Below are 13016 nucleotides of genomic sequence, written 5' to 3'. Positions count from 1 at the left end.
GTTTTGAGTGAATATATTTCTGGAGATCTGGGCACTTCTATCCCAAGATTTGGGAGGATTTATAAAGACAAAACAACACAAATATAGACCAGTTGGAAGGGAGAGAGGAGGGATGTTGCAAATTATAGTAAAGTCAGAGTTATATAATTTTGAAACTAAAATTTTGATATTTTCAGTCATCATGTAATTATCAGCACAAATTAATAACTAACAAAGTGCTTCTAGGAGGACTTTTTCCCAAAACCTGTGTTAATGAATAGAGTTTAAATTTTAAGTATTATCAAGCATTTGTAATTTGTTTTATTTACCTGTTTATTTCCTATGTGTGTGGTTGGCTGACAATTACCTGTGAAAAGCCTCATGTACAATGGTGGGCTGAGTTCTAGCTTTAGAGATCTTTTATGTGTCCTAAATTCTTACAGCCTTCAACACAGACGTTCTCTATAGTCTGTGTAGTCTCATGGTTTATATTGTTGACTTATTCTCCAGTTGCTTTATGAAAAGACATTTTATTTCCCCTAATAGTTATGTAATTTATAGTTCAGGGCCATGCCTTCTCCTTTGTTTATGTTTCACACATGACCTGGGTGCATCCTAACTCAAGATTGGGTTCGCAGTATTGCTGTTGAACAAGTACTGCATAGACTTAACTGTGCCGTATTTATACGGTGATTTCACTTAATAGTGTACCTTTTTAAACAGGTAAAATAAAGGATCACTTTAGTTCATTCCTTATCTAGATGATCACTAATAGTACACTTGGCTCTTTCCATATCGGTTCAGTCTCTAGGGCAAAGAGAGAAGCCTGTGAATTTCAGATTATTGACGTCCTACCCCATTTCCTTCTCCTATTCATGGCCAATTTGTGTATCCGTCTGGATAGCAGATGTGACGTGAGAAGGCCGTGGTGACAGCATTATCAGTGCTGGGAGAGCAGTTCCTCTGCGGGCTAGTTGGGACAGGCTGCATGCACATGTGCGATGTAGGCTAGGTCAGAGCACGAGGCGCCAAAATTGACATCCCCAAGAGCCTCCTCCTAACGCCCAAAAACCAAAACTCCCTTTTGGACCCTGCATAAACTCCCTACCCTGTGCTGGGACCCAAAGCTCCACCTGGAGTGGGAAGAATATCTCCATCACATAAAATCCTGTTCTTGGGGTCTCCCCGGTTCCAGTTGCCTTCACCCTTCAACTCATCCTCCAAGCTGTTGAAAAGTGGTGAGGGAGGGTGTGTGTGACGTCTGAGTGTGGAATGAAAACAAAAGAGTGGACCTCAGAGGCTGTGTCTACACCTAACAGGGCACTCTGGGACTGAGAATCCTGGGAAATCATGGTCCTTAGCCACAGACAGGGATCCCAGCCAGACTAAGGGTTTCTTTGTCTACAGCGTCGACTAAGGGACTTCTAACGAGGAGGCCCATCCCTTGGTATTTAAGACGGAGTTCCTAAAATGGCACTTGCAGGCTTCCCCACCTGCTCTCTGCTAGTTGCTAGGTGACCCCAGGAGAACAAAGCGTAATGACTACAGAGTGACAGGTCCTCAGCCATGTGGTGCAGATCGTAAATCCACTGGAATGATTGCCGGTTCAGCTTATGACCTGTCAAGGAGTAGTTCTCAGGGAATCGTGTTGTTTTCCTCCACTCGGGTGACAAAGAAATGCGGTGGGATGTATGAGTTAGGAGGTTCCACTCTCCCTTACCTACCAGTACCGGTGTGCTCATGAGGGAGAGTTGTGTTAGCTGGCTGGCCTCCTCCAGGACGGATGGCTTGACTGCCTTGGGGCACATGTTGATGAAATCGTGCTAATATGTCTGATTTATCGAGCCCCTCCTAAGTGACAGATACCATGCTTAGGGCCTCCTATACATTGTTTCATGGAGATGTCTCAACGCTGAAGTGAATTAGAAACTGTAATGGCCCCTCATTTTCCAGATAAGGTCATGGAGGCTTAGGGAAGAAGGTCAAGCCAATGGTCAAGGCCACTGGCGGAGTCAGGATCAAACCCAATCTCACTGGCTCCACAGTGCCCTGCTGCCCCCGCTTAAGGCCAGGCCGAAGGGTCTTTTACTCCCCTGTGGTGATTCTTTTAGATGAGGGTGGAGAGGACGGCAGGGGACTTGGGAGAATGGTGTCATGTAAATAGCACAGCACCAGGATTTGATAGACTTGGCTCCAATCTTGACTCCCCCTCTATGCGGCTGAACCACCTTGCAGAGATTGCTCATCTTCTCTGGGCCTCAGTTTCCTCGTCTGTAAGGTGAATATTCAGTTGGATGATCTGTAATGTTTTTTCCAATGTAACATTCCAGGTGACGTCTAGCCAGCTAGCTACTTTCATGAGGAGTGAGTCCAGTGAATTAGATCAAGCTACATACAAGAGTTTCACTCCGTCATTGATTTCATGTCATCATTCAGTGAATATTTACTGCACACCTTCTACGAACCAGGGCCAAGAAAGAGTGATGAGTAATTTCAGACGCCGTTCTTTCCCTCATGGAGGTTATTGGGTGTTGCCATATTAGCCATATCCTCTGCAGGATATTGGTGTCAAGCACCATCATCATCATCATCATCGTCGTCGTCGTTATCATCATCAATGTCCTCATGAAATTTATTGCCACGTAGTATTATTCACTGGGATCCACGATGGCCACAGTGCCAGTCATTGGTCAGTTGCTGCCATCTTACCTTTCTGAGCTGACAGCTGTCTCTTATACATCAGTTACATAGACCTGACCTGCTGATACACGGAATAAATTTGTTCTCCAATTCGTGAAAGTTTTAGGGCATTTGTTTTTTGTGGGGTTTTTAAAATAATTTTTTATTTTTTTATTAACATATAATGTATTATTAGCCCCAGGGGTACAGGTCTGTGAATCACCAGGTTTACACACTTCATAGCACTCACCATAGCACATACATTCCCCAATGTCCATAACCCTACTCCCCCTCTCCCTAACCCCCCTACCCCCAGAAACCCTCAGTTTGTTTGGGGAGATTAAGAATCTCTTGTGGTTTGTCTTCCTCCCGATCCCATCTTGTTTCATTTATTCTTTTCCTATCCCTCAAACCCCCCACGTTGCCTCTCAACTTCCTCGTATGAGGGAGATCATATAATTGTCTTTCTCTGATTGACTTATTTCGCTCAGCATAATACGCTCTAGTTCCATCCATGTCATCGCAAATGGCAAGATTTCATTTCTTTTAATGACTAGGGCATTTGTTTTTAAAAAACTTAATTTTTAAGCATGGAAAAGTGTCAGTCTTTCCATGCACCTTGCTTTTGGGCAAGATTTCAAAAGCTGAACGTAAGCGATTTGAGGCATGAAAAACACAAAACCCCCAAACCAACCTGTCACAATTCTATAACATGTTTTCAGATCTCCGAGTCACCTGAAAGGAGTGTCTCCCACTTTTCCCTTCGAACTCCACTATTTAAAAAGACAAATCCTTGTCTTGAGTGGACGAAAAGAGGATGGGGAGACTTTCAGTGCAGACTAGTAGGAACTGTATTTGTAATTGACCTGAGGTTGAATTGATCTGAGAAGAGAAGCAAAGGGAAATCGACAACTTTTCTGACTATCTTGTGTGCGAAGGAGGAAGAGTGCCTTTTGTGACCCACATCTTTAGGAGGGTTGCCTCGGCTCTGTCATCCTTGCAGGCCCTGAGGACCACTGTGGTTCCTGGGCTTGCTGGAAGTAGCAAAGTTCATCCATGTGAGCGCCAAAGTGCCCAGGTTCGAAGCCTGTTTTCACCACTTCATGGCTGTGTGACCTCATACGAATGGTCTAGCCACAGTCTCTTTTTTGTCAAAAGAGCTATACTGTTGTGTACATTGGGTGATTGAATACACGGATGTGTGAGATACTGAGTCTAGTGTCTGGTACCTTCCTGCTTGTCTTCTAAGAATGGAATTTATCTCACTTTGTAATCCTCCTCCGAGAGCAAGTACATATAGCTCCTGTGACTTCCAGTTCCGGGAACGGTGGTGCTACTGTGTGCGTTGAACATGCATGAGTCCTAAAAACCATCAGGGACCGATTTGAGGGAGTGGCCCTTCTTTTTAGATGATCACCCATCCTGGCGTGCTGGGGACAGAGAGGTTTTCTTGACGGGGGGGACATTTACTGCTATAATTGGGAAGGTCCCGGGCTAAGTTGGTTAAATCCTCCCAAGTTTTCCAGACAGAAAGGACAGGGAGAGAGCATAATCCTGACACCGGCTCCAGCAGGAGCCACCTGCACAAGCAGGGCTTGTGGCATCCACTGAACTGGAGACTAGTGGCCACTTCCATTTAGCACCAAATTTGGACAAAAAGAAGAGGCATAATTTGCTACCCCAAGCCATCTGCCCCCAACATGGACCTATTTTGATTAGTCTTTTCCTAATGCAGTGGCTCTCAGCCCCAGCAGCCCATGAGAATCACTAGTAAAAAACAAACAAACAAAAAACAAAACCAATGCCCGGATCCCATTGCCAAAAATTCTCATTTTAATGGTCAGGAACAAGGCCTTGCATTGATATTTGGAATTTTTATAAGTTCTTTAGGTGACTCTGATATGCAGCCTGGATTGAGAATCATAATTCTTGTTCCAGCTTGGGGCCTGCAAAAGGTGCACAGTGACGTCTGTTTTCCTAATTGACAAGTTCAGACGTTCCTGATCTGAGTCTCCACTGAGATGACTTGATTGTGTTCATGTTTAATTGAGTTGATTTGCCCATGCTTGGATTTCCATGAGAAGAAAATCACTTTGAGCCTGAGTACACTCTTTATTTCCCCCTTATCTTCCATGAGGCCAGTGTTCTTACTGGAGTAAGTAGTCTGGATAAGGCATAACTGAAGATGGCAGAAAGATTAGTAGTTTGCCATGTTTGTCCAAATCCTTGACTGCACACCAAGCGGGAACCCTAGCATAAACTATGGGCTTCAGGTGAAAATCGTGTGTCATTGTAGGTTCAACACTTAGAATAAATGTGCTCCTGCACTGGGAACTGTTAATAGTGGGGGGAAGTTGTCTTTGTGTGAGGACAAGGAGTAGAGGGGACTCCCCATACTTTTTAATCCATTTTGCTGTGAAGCTAAAGGTAGGCTACAAAAATAAGCTTCCCCAGCTTCTTCCAAGGCCAATGCTGACAGCTCAGCTGCATGCCTTCTTCCCTATCCTCAACTTCTGTTAGTCTGTAAAACCTTCCAGGATATTCCTGATCCTAATCCCAAGACCTGTGAGACCCACAGGGAGGGGGGTCATATTCAGTCTCTATGGGATGATTGATAGGTTCAACGTCCATCACCCATTCATAGGTGGTAGCGATCTATTTACTATCCCAACCAGCTTTTTGGTAAATGGAGTTGAATGTCCTCAAATGTGACTTTCTACTCACCACTGAAGACTTTCATGAAAAAAATACATCTTTCTTCTGGAAGTAGGGCAGGAAAAGAAAACACCTGCGATTCTACCATTTCCGAGATATTGTTAAGGGCGGTCCTCCTGTTGTTTATCTGCGCACATACATATAGACGTATCTACCTATAGTTTGCTCCAAAAATATACTGAATATACTTCCTTGGTAAGCTGAGTTGTTCCATTTATGAAAACATCTAAACAAGCTTTTGGATGGATTTTCCACAATTATCCTGATGTGTAACAATTGGCATTTATTTGTCCAATTTTCTTCTCTTCTTTTAGCTACTTTAGTAAAATGTCCTTAGGCTAAAGGTTAAAAATTAGGATAGCTTGGTCCAAACCTGGGTGATACTTTAAGACTATTGATTATTTGTGCCAAATTATGGTATCAAACTACACATTTATACTAACACTGGTACTCGGTAGTCCCCTACCCCTGACCTCTGCTAATTGGCAGTTTCCAAGTATCATCCCATTTAATGGACTTGACCGCAGTGAGACCGAACATTTGTTCAAATGTTTTGAACTATTAATATTTTTCTCTTGCGAAATTGCTCATTTCTGCCCTCCCGCAGCCCTCTATCGGGGTATCTCTTTTTTTCATTAACTCATAAAATATTTATAAATATGTCGTGTGTTAGCCTTATAATCTATAATGTGAATAGCGCTTCCCTCTGTTTTTACTCTGTTTATGGTGGGGTTTCAGAAAACCATTTAATACCTTTGTATTTTCTGCATTTCTTATTTAATGTACCTGTCACTGATATGGCATGAGAGTTCATTTGCTTTAGAGAATTATTAAAAGGAAGGTTGTATCCCCAAAACCCTCTCCAAAGCATCCCATGAGCATCCAGGGGAAACATGTGTATAAATGCAACATCCCTCAGTGTCTCCATCCCACCTCAGAAAGCTGTAAAGAGCACAATTCATTTTACTAGATCATTTCCCCTTATGAATTGGCAGATAGTTTAACTTGTAGGCAAGTATATCCAAACCAACTTCACAATCTACTGGTGACAAATGGGCGAGGTGTTTGGTTTTGTTTTGTTTTTTTTTTTTAATCTTGCTACAAGAACTTTATGTCTCTTCTCCCACTAAATTATGCCATCTTCCTTCACAGAGTTAATAAGCTCTAATGGTTCTATCTCCAGGTAATGTAATCCAGCTGGAAATGCAAGGTATGCAAAGCCCATGTTTTAAAACAAAAGAGTATTTTTCTCTAGCCAGTAAATAAAAGTGATTTTTCAGCTATAAAAGGACAAAAGGTTTTGAAATTATCCCACTGGGCAGGGTTTCCTAGACTTGTTATTTTGGCACTCAGCCATGGAGCCAGCCCAGCATCTTCCAAACTTCTTCCATTTTTGTAGCCGTGTGAAGAGTTCGCTGGATAAGACAAGAGTCACCCCGTGGTGTGATGATTAACGTCTGGGGTCCTCTCGACCTGGAGGCAGCGGCAACCAGACGTCTGAAAGTGTCATCAGCGCCTCATTGATCAGTGTAGAAGGAGAACCAAACACTGATTGTTTTTCCTTTTAAATATCTTCACTGCCCTCTCAAGGTTGTATGTTTTCCTTTTCAAGGAAAAGCATTTAACATTTAACACCATAAATGTAACAGTAAGTGGCTCGTAGCTTCATTGAGAAGTTGTCAAAAATATTTAACTTAACTAAAGTATTATTTCATCCCGTTTTCGAGGTTTCAATAGCTTTGAGACATCGGGTCTCTCTTTTCGATTCTCTATGTATGTTTCATAGCCCTGAAACCAAAGAGTCCTCTTGTCCATTCTCACTGCTCTATTGCAAGAAGCGATGGTCCAGCCCCTGATCCCAGTCGCCTTTCTTATGATATGGTTATTGCTAGTGTCAGAGGATAACATTATAGGAATAACTGAGAACAATCTGCCTTAAAGGGTGTCTTAAGGAATCAGCACCATGTTGGTGCATTGTGTGAATTACCAGTATATCCTGACAGTGACTCCATGGGGTGGGAACCATCCTTGTCCCTGTGTTGCAGACGAGAACAACCAGTCCCACGAAGAGAAGCGTTGAGCCAGCTCTTGAATGTGAGCAACCTGACCCAAGAGCCTGCCCTCTGGCCTTGACTAAATTGATAGGACAGCCCCACGAGATTGGTGTTGGTGTCCTCATTGTACAGATGAGAAGTTGAGGCTCAGAAAGCTTAATAACTGTGCAGCAACTTGTCACACATGCAAGAGGTAGCAAGAGTTTGGTTTCAGACCCTCATTCCAAAGCCTTCGCATGCTTTTCCCGTCACCGTGTTCCTTACTCTGTTACAAGTGCCTTGGATTCGGGGCCTTCTTCACTTCGGAGAGAGCTTAGAGCCGGCCAGGAGACAGGTGCTTAAGTGGGCCTCTCGCATTTCCTTCTGGTTCTTTTTTGCACAGAAACCTACCTGTTCAGCGGGCTTTTGGCGTTCCTGTGAATGCCACGATATGAACTGCCTGTCTTAATACAGAGCTGCTGTAGGGTTGAGTTACCCGGTTCGTTCCTGGGTGGGGGACTTTGTGGTCGCTGTCCCTTGGTTTGGGAATGCTTTGTGCCCACATCTCAGCGTGGCCGACTCCTTCCCACATGGCAGCTCAGACGTCATCATCTCAGCGGAGCTGACCGTGACAACCTGTACTCACTTCCTAAGGCTGCCACAACAAATCGCTGTAAACCTGGGGTCGGGGGGTCTTAAAACAACAGGAATTTATTCCACAAATCCAAAACCAAGGTGTTGACAGTGTCATCCTTCCTCTGAAGGCTCTAGGGGAGAGCCCTTCCTTGCCTCTTTCCACTTTTGATGGCTCCCTGTGTTCCCCCACTGGTGACAGCAATGCCAGTCTCTGTCTCTGTCTTTATGTCACCTGTTTCTTTATATTGCTCCTCTCTGTGTCTTCTCCTCTCCTTTGAGGAACACTTGTCATTGGATTTAAGGTCTGCCTGGGTAACCCAGGATGATCTCATCTCAAGATCCTTAATTGTATCTGCCAGACTGTTTCCTCAGCTAAGGTCACGGTCACGGGTGCTGTGTGAACATGTCTTTTGGGAAAGCCACCACTAGCCCTTCTGTAGACAAACTATACTACTCTAGGTAATATAGTTTTTTTTTTTATTCGTTTGTTTATTTACAGCATAACAGTGTTCATTGGGTAATATAGTTTTTGCTTCTGTCATACTCTGTGACTTTTCATAGCCCTTGTCCTTATTTAATGCATCTTGTTCTCTCGCCTACTTTTCTGTTGCCCGTCTCTACCTCCTCGAGTTCAAGCTTCATGAATGAAGAGTTGTCTTATTCAGTGCTCTATCCCTAGCACCTTGACCAGAACTTGGTATACTGTAAGGGTCAAAAATTATTGACTGAATGAATGATAACATTGGGCAAATGCGATGTCAGCTTAGCTCTTTGGAACTTTCAATAGATTCCAGGATTGTATTTTATTTTTTGATGTTATTTTATGTTACTTGAATTTCAGTTGGATTTTTTTTCGAAAATGCAAGTATACTATGGGACATGTATTTATCACAATATGTAAATAGAGGCAACCATTTCAACATTCAGTTGCTAACTGGTCTTCATGGTTCATTTGGCTTTTACTTCCCCCTCCCCGCCAGGAACAATTCCTCAGCAGAATTCTTCTTTCTTCTTTAGGCTCTGATCACCTCCGGGAAAAGGATGGCCTCTGGGCTGTCTTGGTCTGGCTTTCCATTCTGGCTGCCCGAAAGCAGAGTGTGGAGGAAATCGTCCGAGATCACTGGGCCAAATTTGGTCGCCACTATTATTGCAGGTGAGGAGTGAGGGGACCCTGGGGAACTGCTCTTAGAGAAAAGTGGTGGGCTAGAACCTTAAGAAGGAGGCAGCTTTCAGGATGATCTGAGGAACACAGGGGCTGGAGCTTCTGATAGGCATTGGGGCGACCTGTCAAGGGCATCCGAACCGGAAGGCAGGAAGTTCCCCTCCCCTAGAGACTTTCCTCTGTAATCTTTTCACCCATGCCTGTAAGATGGGCATCCATTCCAAGAGGGACTCTGAACTGCAGAACCTTAAAAGTTCTTTGTTGCCCAGGAGAGTTGTATCGTCTAATCAGGGGCTCTCCTTGTTAGTCCTCCATCCATAATTATCAAGGAATGGAAGCAGAGACAAAACTGATAGGTCGGATTGCTTTTGTAATCCTCTCTTCCCTCTGTCTTACTTGCCCACTAAGGGTCCAGTAATGTCTAAGGTGTCCTCTGAAGGGGCCACATGGTTCAAGAGCCCCAGATTTGGCTAAAGTTTTGTCCCTGTGAAAGGAGATACAGAAGAGGAAACTCTTACCCTGGGAGGGAACAAGGGCAAAGGTCAGTGGCTACGAGCTCAGGGTTGGGGGTCTATCTATGTCGCTTTCCTGTTTGTGAAGTAAGTGAGAGCACGGAGTCTTCTGGCTGCCTGGTTGCCTGCTGGATATGTGTACCTAGGTATGCTAAGTTTGTGTTCCAAGTACCAAGCCACGGATTTGGGGGAGCAATGGTGGGCAAGGACGTTAACTATGGAGAACCTGGGGTTGGGGCAAGGGAATCTTTGGGTAGCCTCAGAGACTCTCTATGTCTGCAAAACAGAAATGGTGGCTTCTTTGCTTTGTTTATGAATAGTTAACTACTTTGGATGTTTGGTTATGTTTCAAGAGCTTAAGGAACAGAAAGAAAGCTTTAGACTTCCCTTATAAGGTGATTGTTTCTTCTCTTAAGAAGTCATTTACTTAGATAAATATCAGAGAATAAGAAAGCCTGTGAGAGGCCTCATTACTGTCAAAAAGATTACAGGGCTCTGGGAAATGTTGACATGGCCATAATAGTCTTTTTTCCTGTTTAGTCAAAGAAGACGGAGGTTGCAGTTCCCTGAAAACCACCTCAAATGGTCCCTTGTTTCATAAACAAGGCAGTTACTCTCAAGGCAGGTTGGGCATTTGTTATACTTACTAGTATTTCTCACAAGTGCCCCCAAAAATCCTGATTCTCGTGGGCCTTTTTTTGGCGTACCTGAGAAGTAATTCCATTGCATGAAGCTGTTTCAAAAAAAAGTCCAACCTGATAAAAATATGTTATGATCACCAACCTCTGGCTTAGTGAGATCCCTTTGAGTTAAGGATGTGCTCCTCATAATTTGTGCAATGATTATCTAACTTTCTGCCAGTGTTTTGAGGACATGGTGTTACGATGACTGTATTTAGAATATAGTTCATTTTTTTTTTGTGGCCAAGAGCTTAGAGGAAATTACTTTTTTCATAGCAAATACCGTATTAGAGAATATAACGCAATGGCAATTTAAATTCTTGTAGAACATTGACTTACGTTTCAGATTTCTGTCCAAAAAGATCACAGAGATAAAGAAAGAAGGAGGAGGGAGTAGGTAGAATGAAAGGTTAACACTTTTTCAGCCTCCAGCAGATACAGGTTGAGAGATCCTTGTGAAATAAAAAGACTTCTAGCCTGTTCTTTGTGGTGGGGAGGAGATAATCCAACAGTTTTCGTTTAACTGTTTCTGAACCTGAAGTTGTATCTGGGAACCCAGATGATTTTCCTTGTGTGTGGACCCCAGAAGGAACTCCCCATTGAAAAATTTCCTCCCTTGTATGTGCTATGGTGAGTGCTGTGAAACGTGTAAGCCTGACGATTCACTGTATCCCTGGGGCAAATAATACATTATATGTTAATAAAAGTAATTAATTTTAAAAAAAAGAAAGATTTCCTCCCGTGAAAGTGTGGGTTGTGGTGGTCAGAGGGGGTGGTTTGCGAAGCGGGGGCTGTGCCAGAGTCTGCTTGTGGATGAAGATAAGCATTTGGGCAGCCTTGCCCATAGACTGAATATATCTGTCCTGTCAGTCAGTTTCCCCAACTTCTGCATCTCTTTCACTGCCCCCTTTGTATCCTAATAAACCCTCTTATCCCATCCTTCTACCCTTCTCTGCTTGGTTGGGTCTCGATCTTCCCCCCAAAGACTATCTTTAAAGAGATTCTAGGCTCAGAACTCATCCACTTCCTCCAGTATTCTGAAAGAGTTCCCAGTTGTTTTGTTTCTGAGGCTGGGGAGGGCACATCTGTGTTGGAGAGAGAGTTTACAAGACAGAGATACAGGGACAGGGAACCCACTAGTAGAAATGGCATCATTCCATGTTTTCCATTTTGGCTAATACCCTGATGTTTACTCAAAGTCTTAAAAGATCTTGGGTGAAGAAGAAGTAGCATTGATTCAAGTCTTCCTTCTTTCAGCAGGCTGGGAGCCCACATCTTGTCCCTGTGTCACACAGAGCCCAGTGTGAGATCTCACCACAGCCATGTGCGCCCCGCTGCCCCTCAAGGGCTTCCTTCTTTAACAGCGCCCCCGGGAGGGCGCCTGGGTGGCTCAGTGGGTTAAAGCCTCTGCCTTCCGCTCAGGTCATGATCCCAGGGTCCTGGGATGATCCTCGGGGGTTCTCTGCTCAGCAGGGAGCCTGCTTCCTCCTCTCCCTCTGCCTGTCTCTCTGCCTACTTGTGATCTCTGTCTGTCAAATAAATAAATAAAATCTTTAAAAAAAAAAAACAAAAACACAGCGCCCCCCCTGGGCTTGCCATTTGGTCTTGGTTGATACTATCTGACACAGGGGAAGACTCCAGTTTCTTTGTGATAGTGACTAAGAATAAAATCCATTAATAATTTTAAGCAATGGTGTCTGGCATCACTTGATATGCATTATGGTATTTAAGCCCAACAACAACAAATGAGATAGGTGTTATTTTTAGTCTTTTTTTTCTAATCACCTCCCAGCCCCATTGTTACATTTGATGTTCTTGGCTAGGAGGACTTTTTTTTTTAATGGAACAATTGGGGTATTTGTTCCAAGTTTCCAAGAGAGTTTTATGGTACGTTGAGGCCCCTTCCTCCTTCTCTCTTCACCTCCCTTGATTCCTCTTTCTCCTTCCTTCCTCCCTCTGTTCCCTTCCTCCCATCTTTCATCCCACTGCTTAGTAAACACTTACTAGAAGCAGCAGAGAACAAAACAGAGAAGGTCTCTGGCCTCCCGGAGCTTGTGGTTCATGGGGGCAAAGGCAGATAAGAAATAAATGAACAAATACACAAACAAGTCAGTACAGATTGGGGTAAGTACCACAAGAAAATTTCAAGAGTGATGTGAGAGCGGGAGAGATAGAAGGAAAAAGCTTGAATTAGACGATCAGAGAAGGTCACTTTCTGGAGGTAACTCTAAGCTGGCAAAGGGACAGAAGAGAACGTGCCAGGTACGTGAGGGGTCATGGGGAAGAATATACCAGACTGAGTCCTGGGATGGATCCCCATCCCGGGCTCCCTGCTCAGCGGGAAGCCTGCTTCTCCCCCTGCAACCTGCCACTCACCTCACAGTGCTCTCTCTTTCTCAAATAAATAAATAAAATCTTAAAAAAATATATACCATGTTGAAGGAACAGACAGCAATGGCAAAGTCCCAAAGGCAGGGCAGGGCAGGGCAAAGTGTCTCTGAGGACCCGAGAGGAAGCCCGTGTGGCTGGAGCATAGGGAACAAGGGCGAGAGTGGGACAAAGTCAAGGGTGGGTGGGGTCGGATCTCACAGCGGCTTATGGTCTGTGACGAGAGTCTTGT

At 44.0% G+C, this 13016-nt stretch overlaps 1 protein-coding gene across 1 annotated transcript in view; it reads left to right on the top strand.

Annotated features, from left to right (window-relative positions):
- The window catches only part of PGM5 (phosphoglucomutase 5), a 191393-nt gene that overhangs the window by 129030 nt on the left and 49347 nt on the right, over positions 1–13016 (top strand). The window contains exon 8 of the mRNA XM_046022772.1: positions 9060–9195. Within this exon, the coding sequence (XP_045878728.1) occupies positions 9060–9195 (136 nt within the window). The remainder of the gene's footprint in view (positions 1–9059; positions 9196–13016) is intronic.

The sequence above is a fragment of the Meles meles genome, chromosome 11, assembly GCF_922984935.1.
Source record: "Meles meles chromosome 11, mMelMel3.1 paternal haplotype, whole genome shotgun sequence".
NCBI classification, from domain to species: Eukaryota; Metazoa; Chordata; class Mammalia; order Carnivora; family Mustelidae; genus Meles; species Meles meles.
The sequence above is the reverse complement of the archived record's forward strand: the minus strand, read 5'-3'. Positions and strand labels throughout refer to the sequence as shown.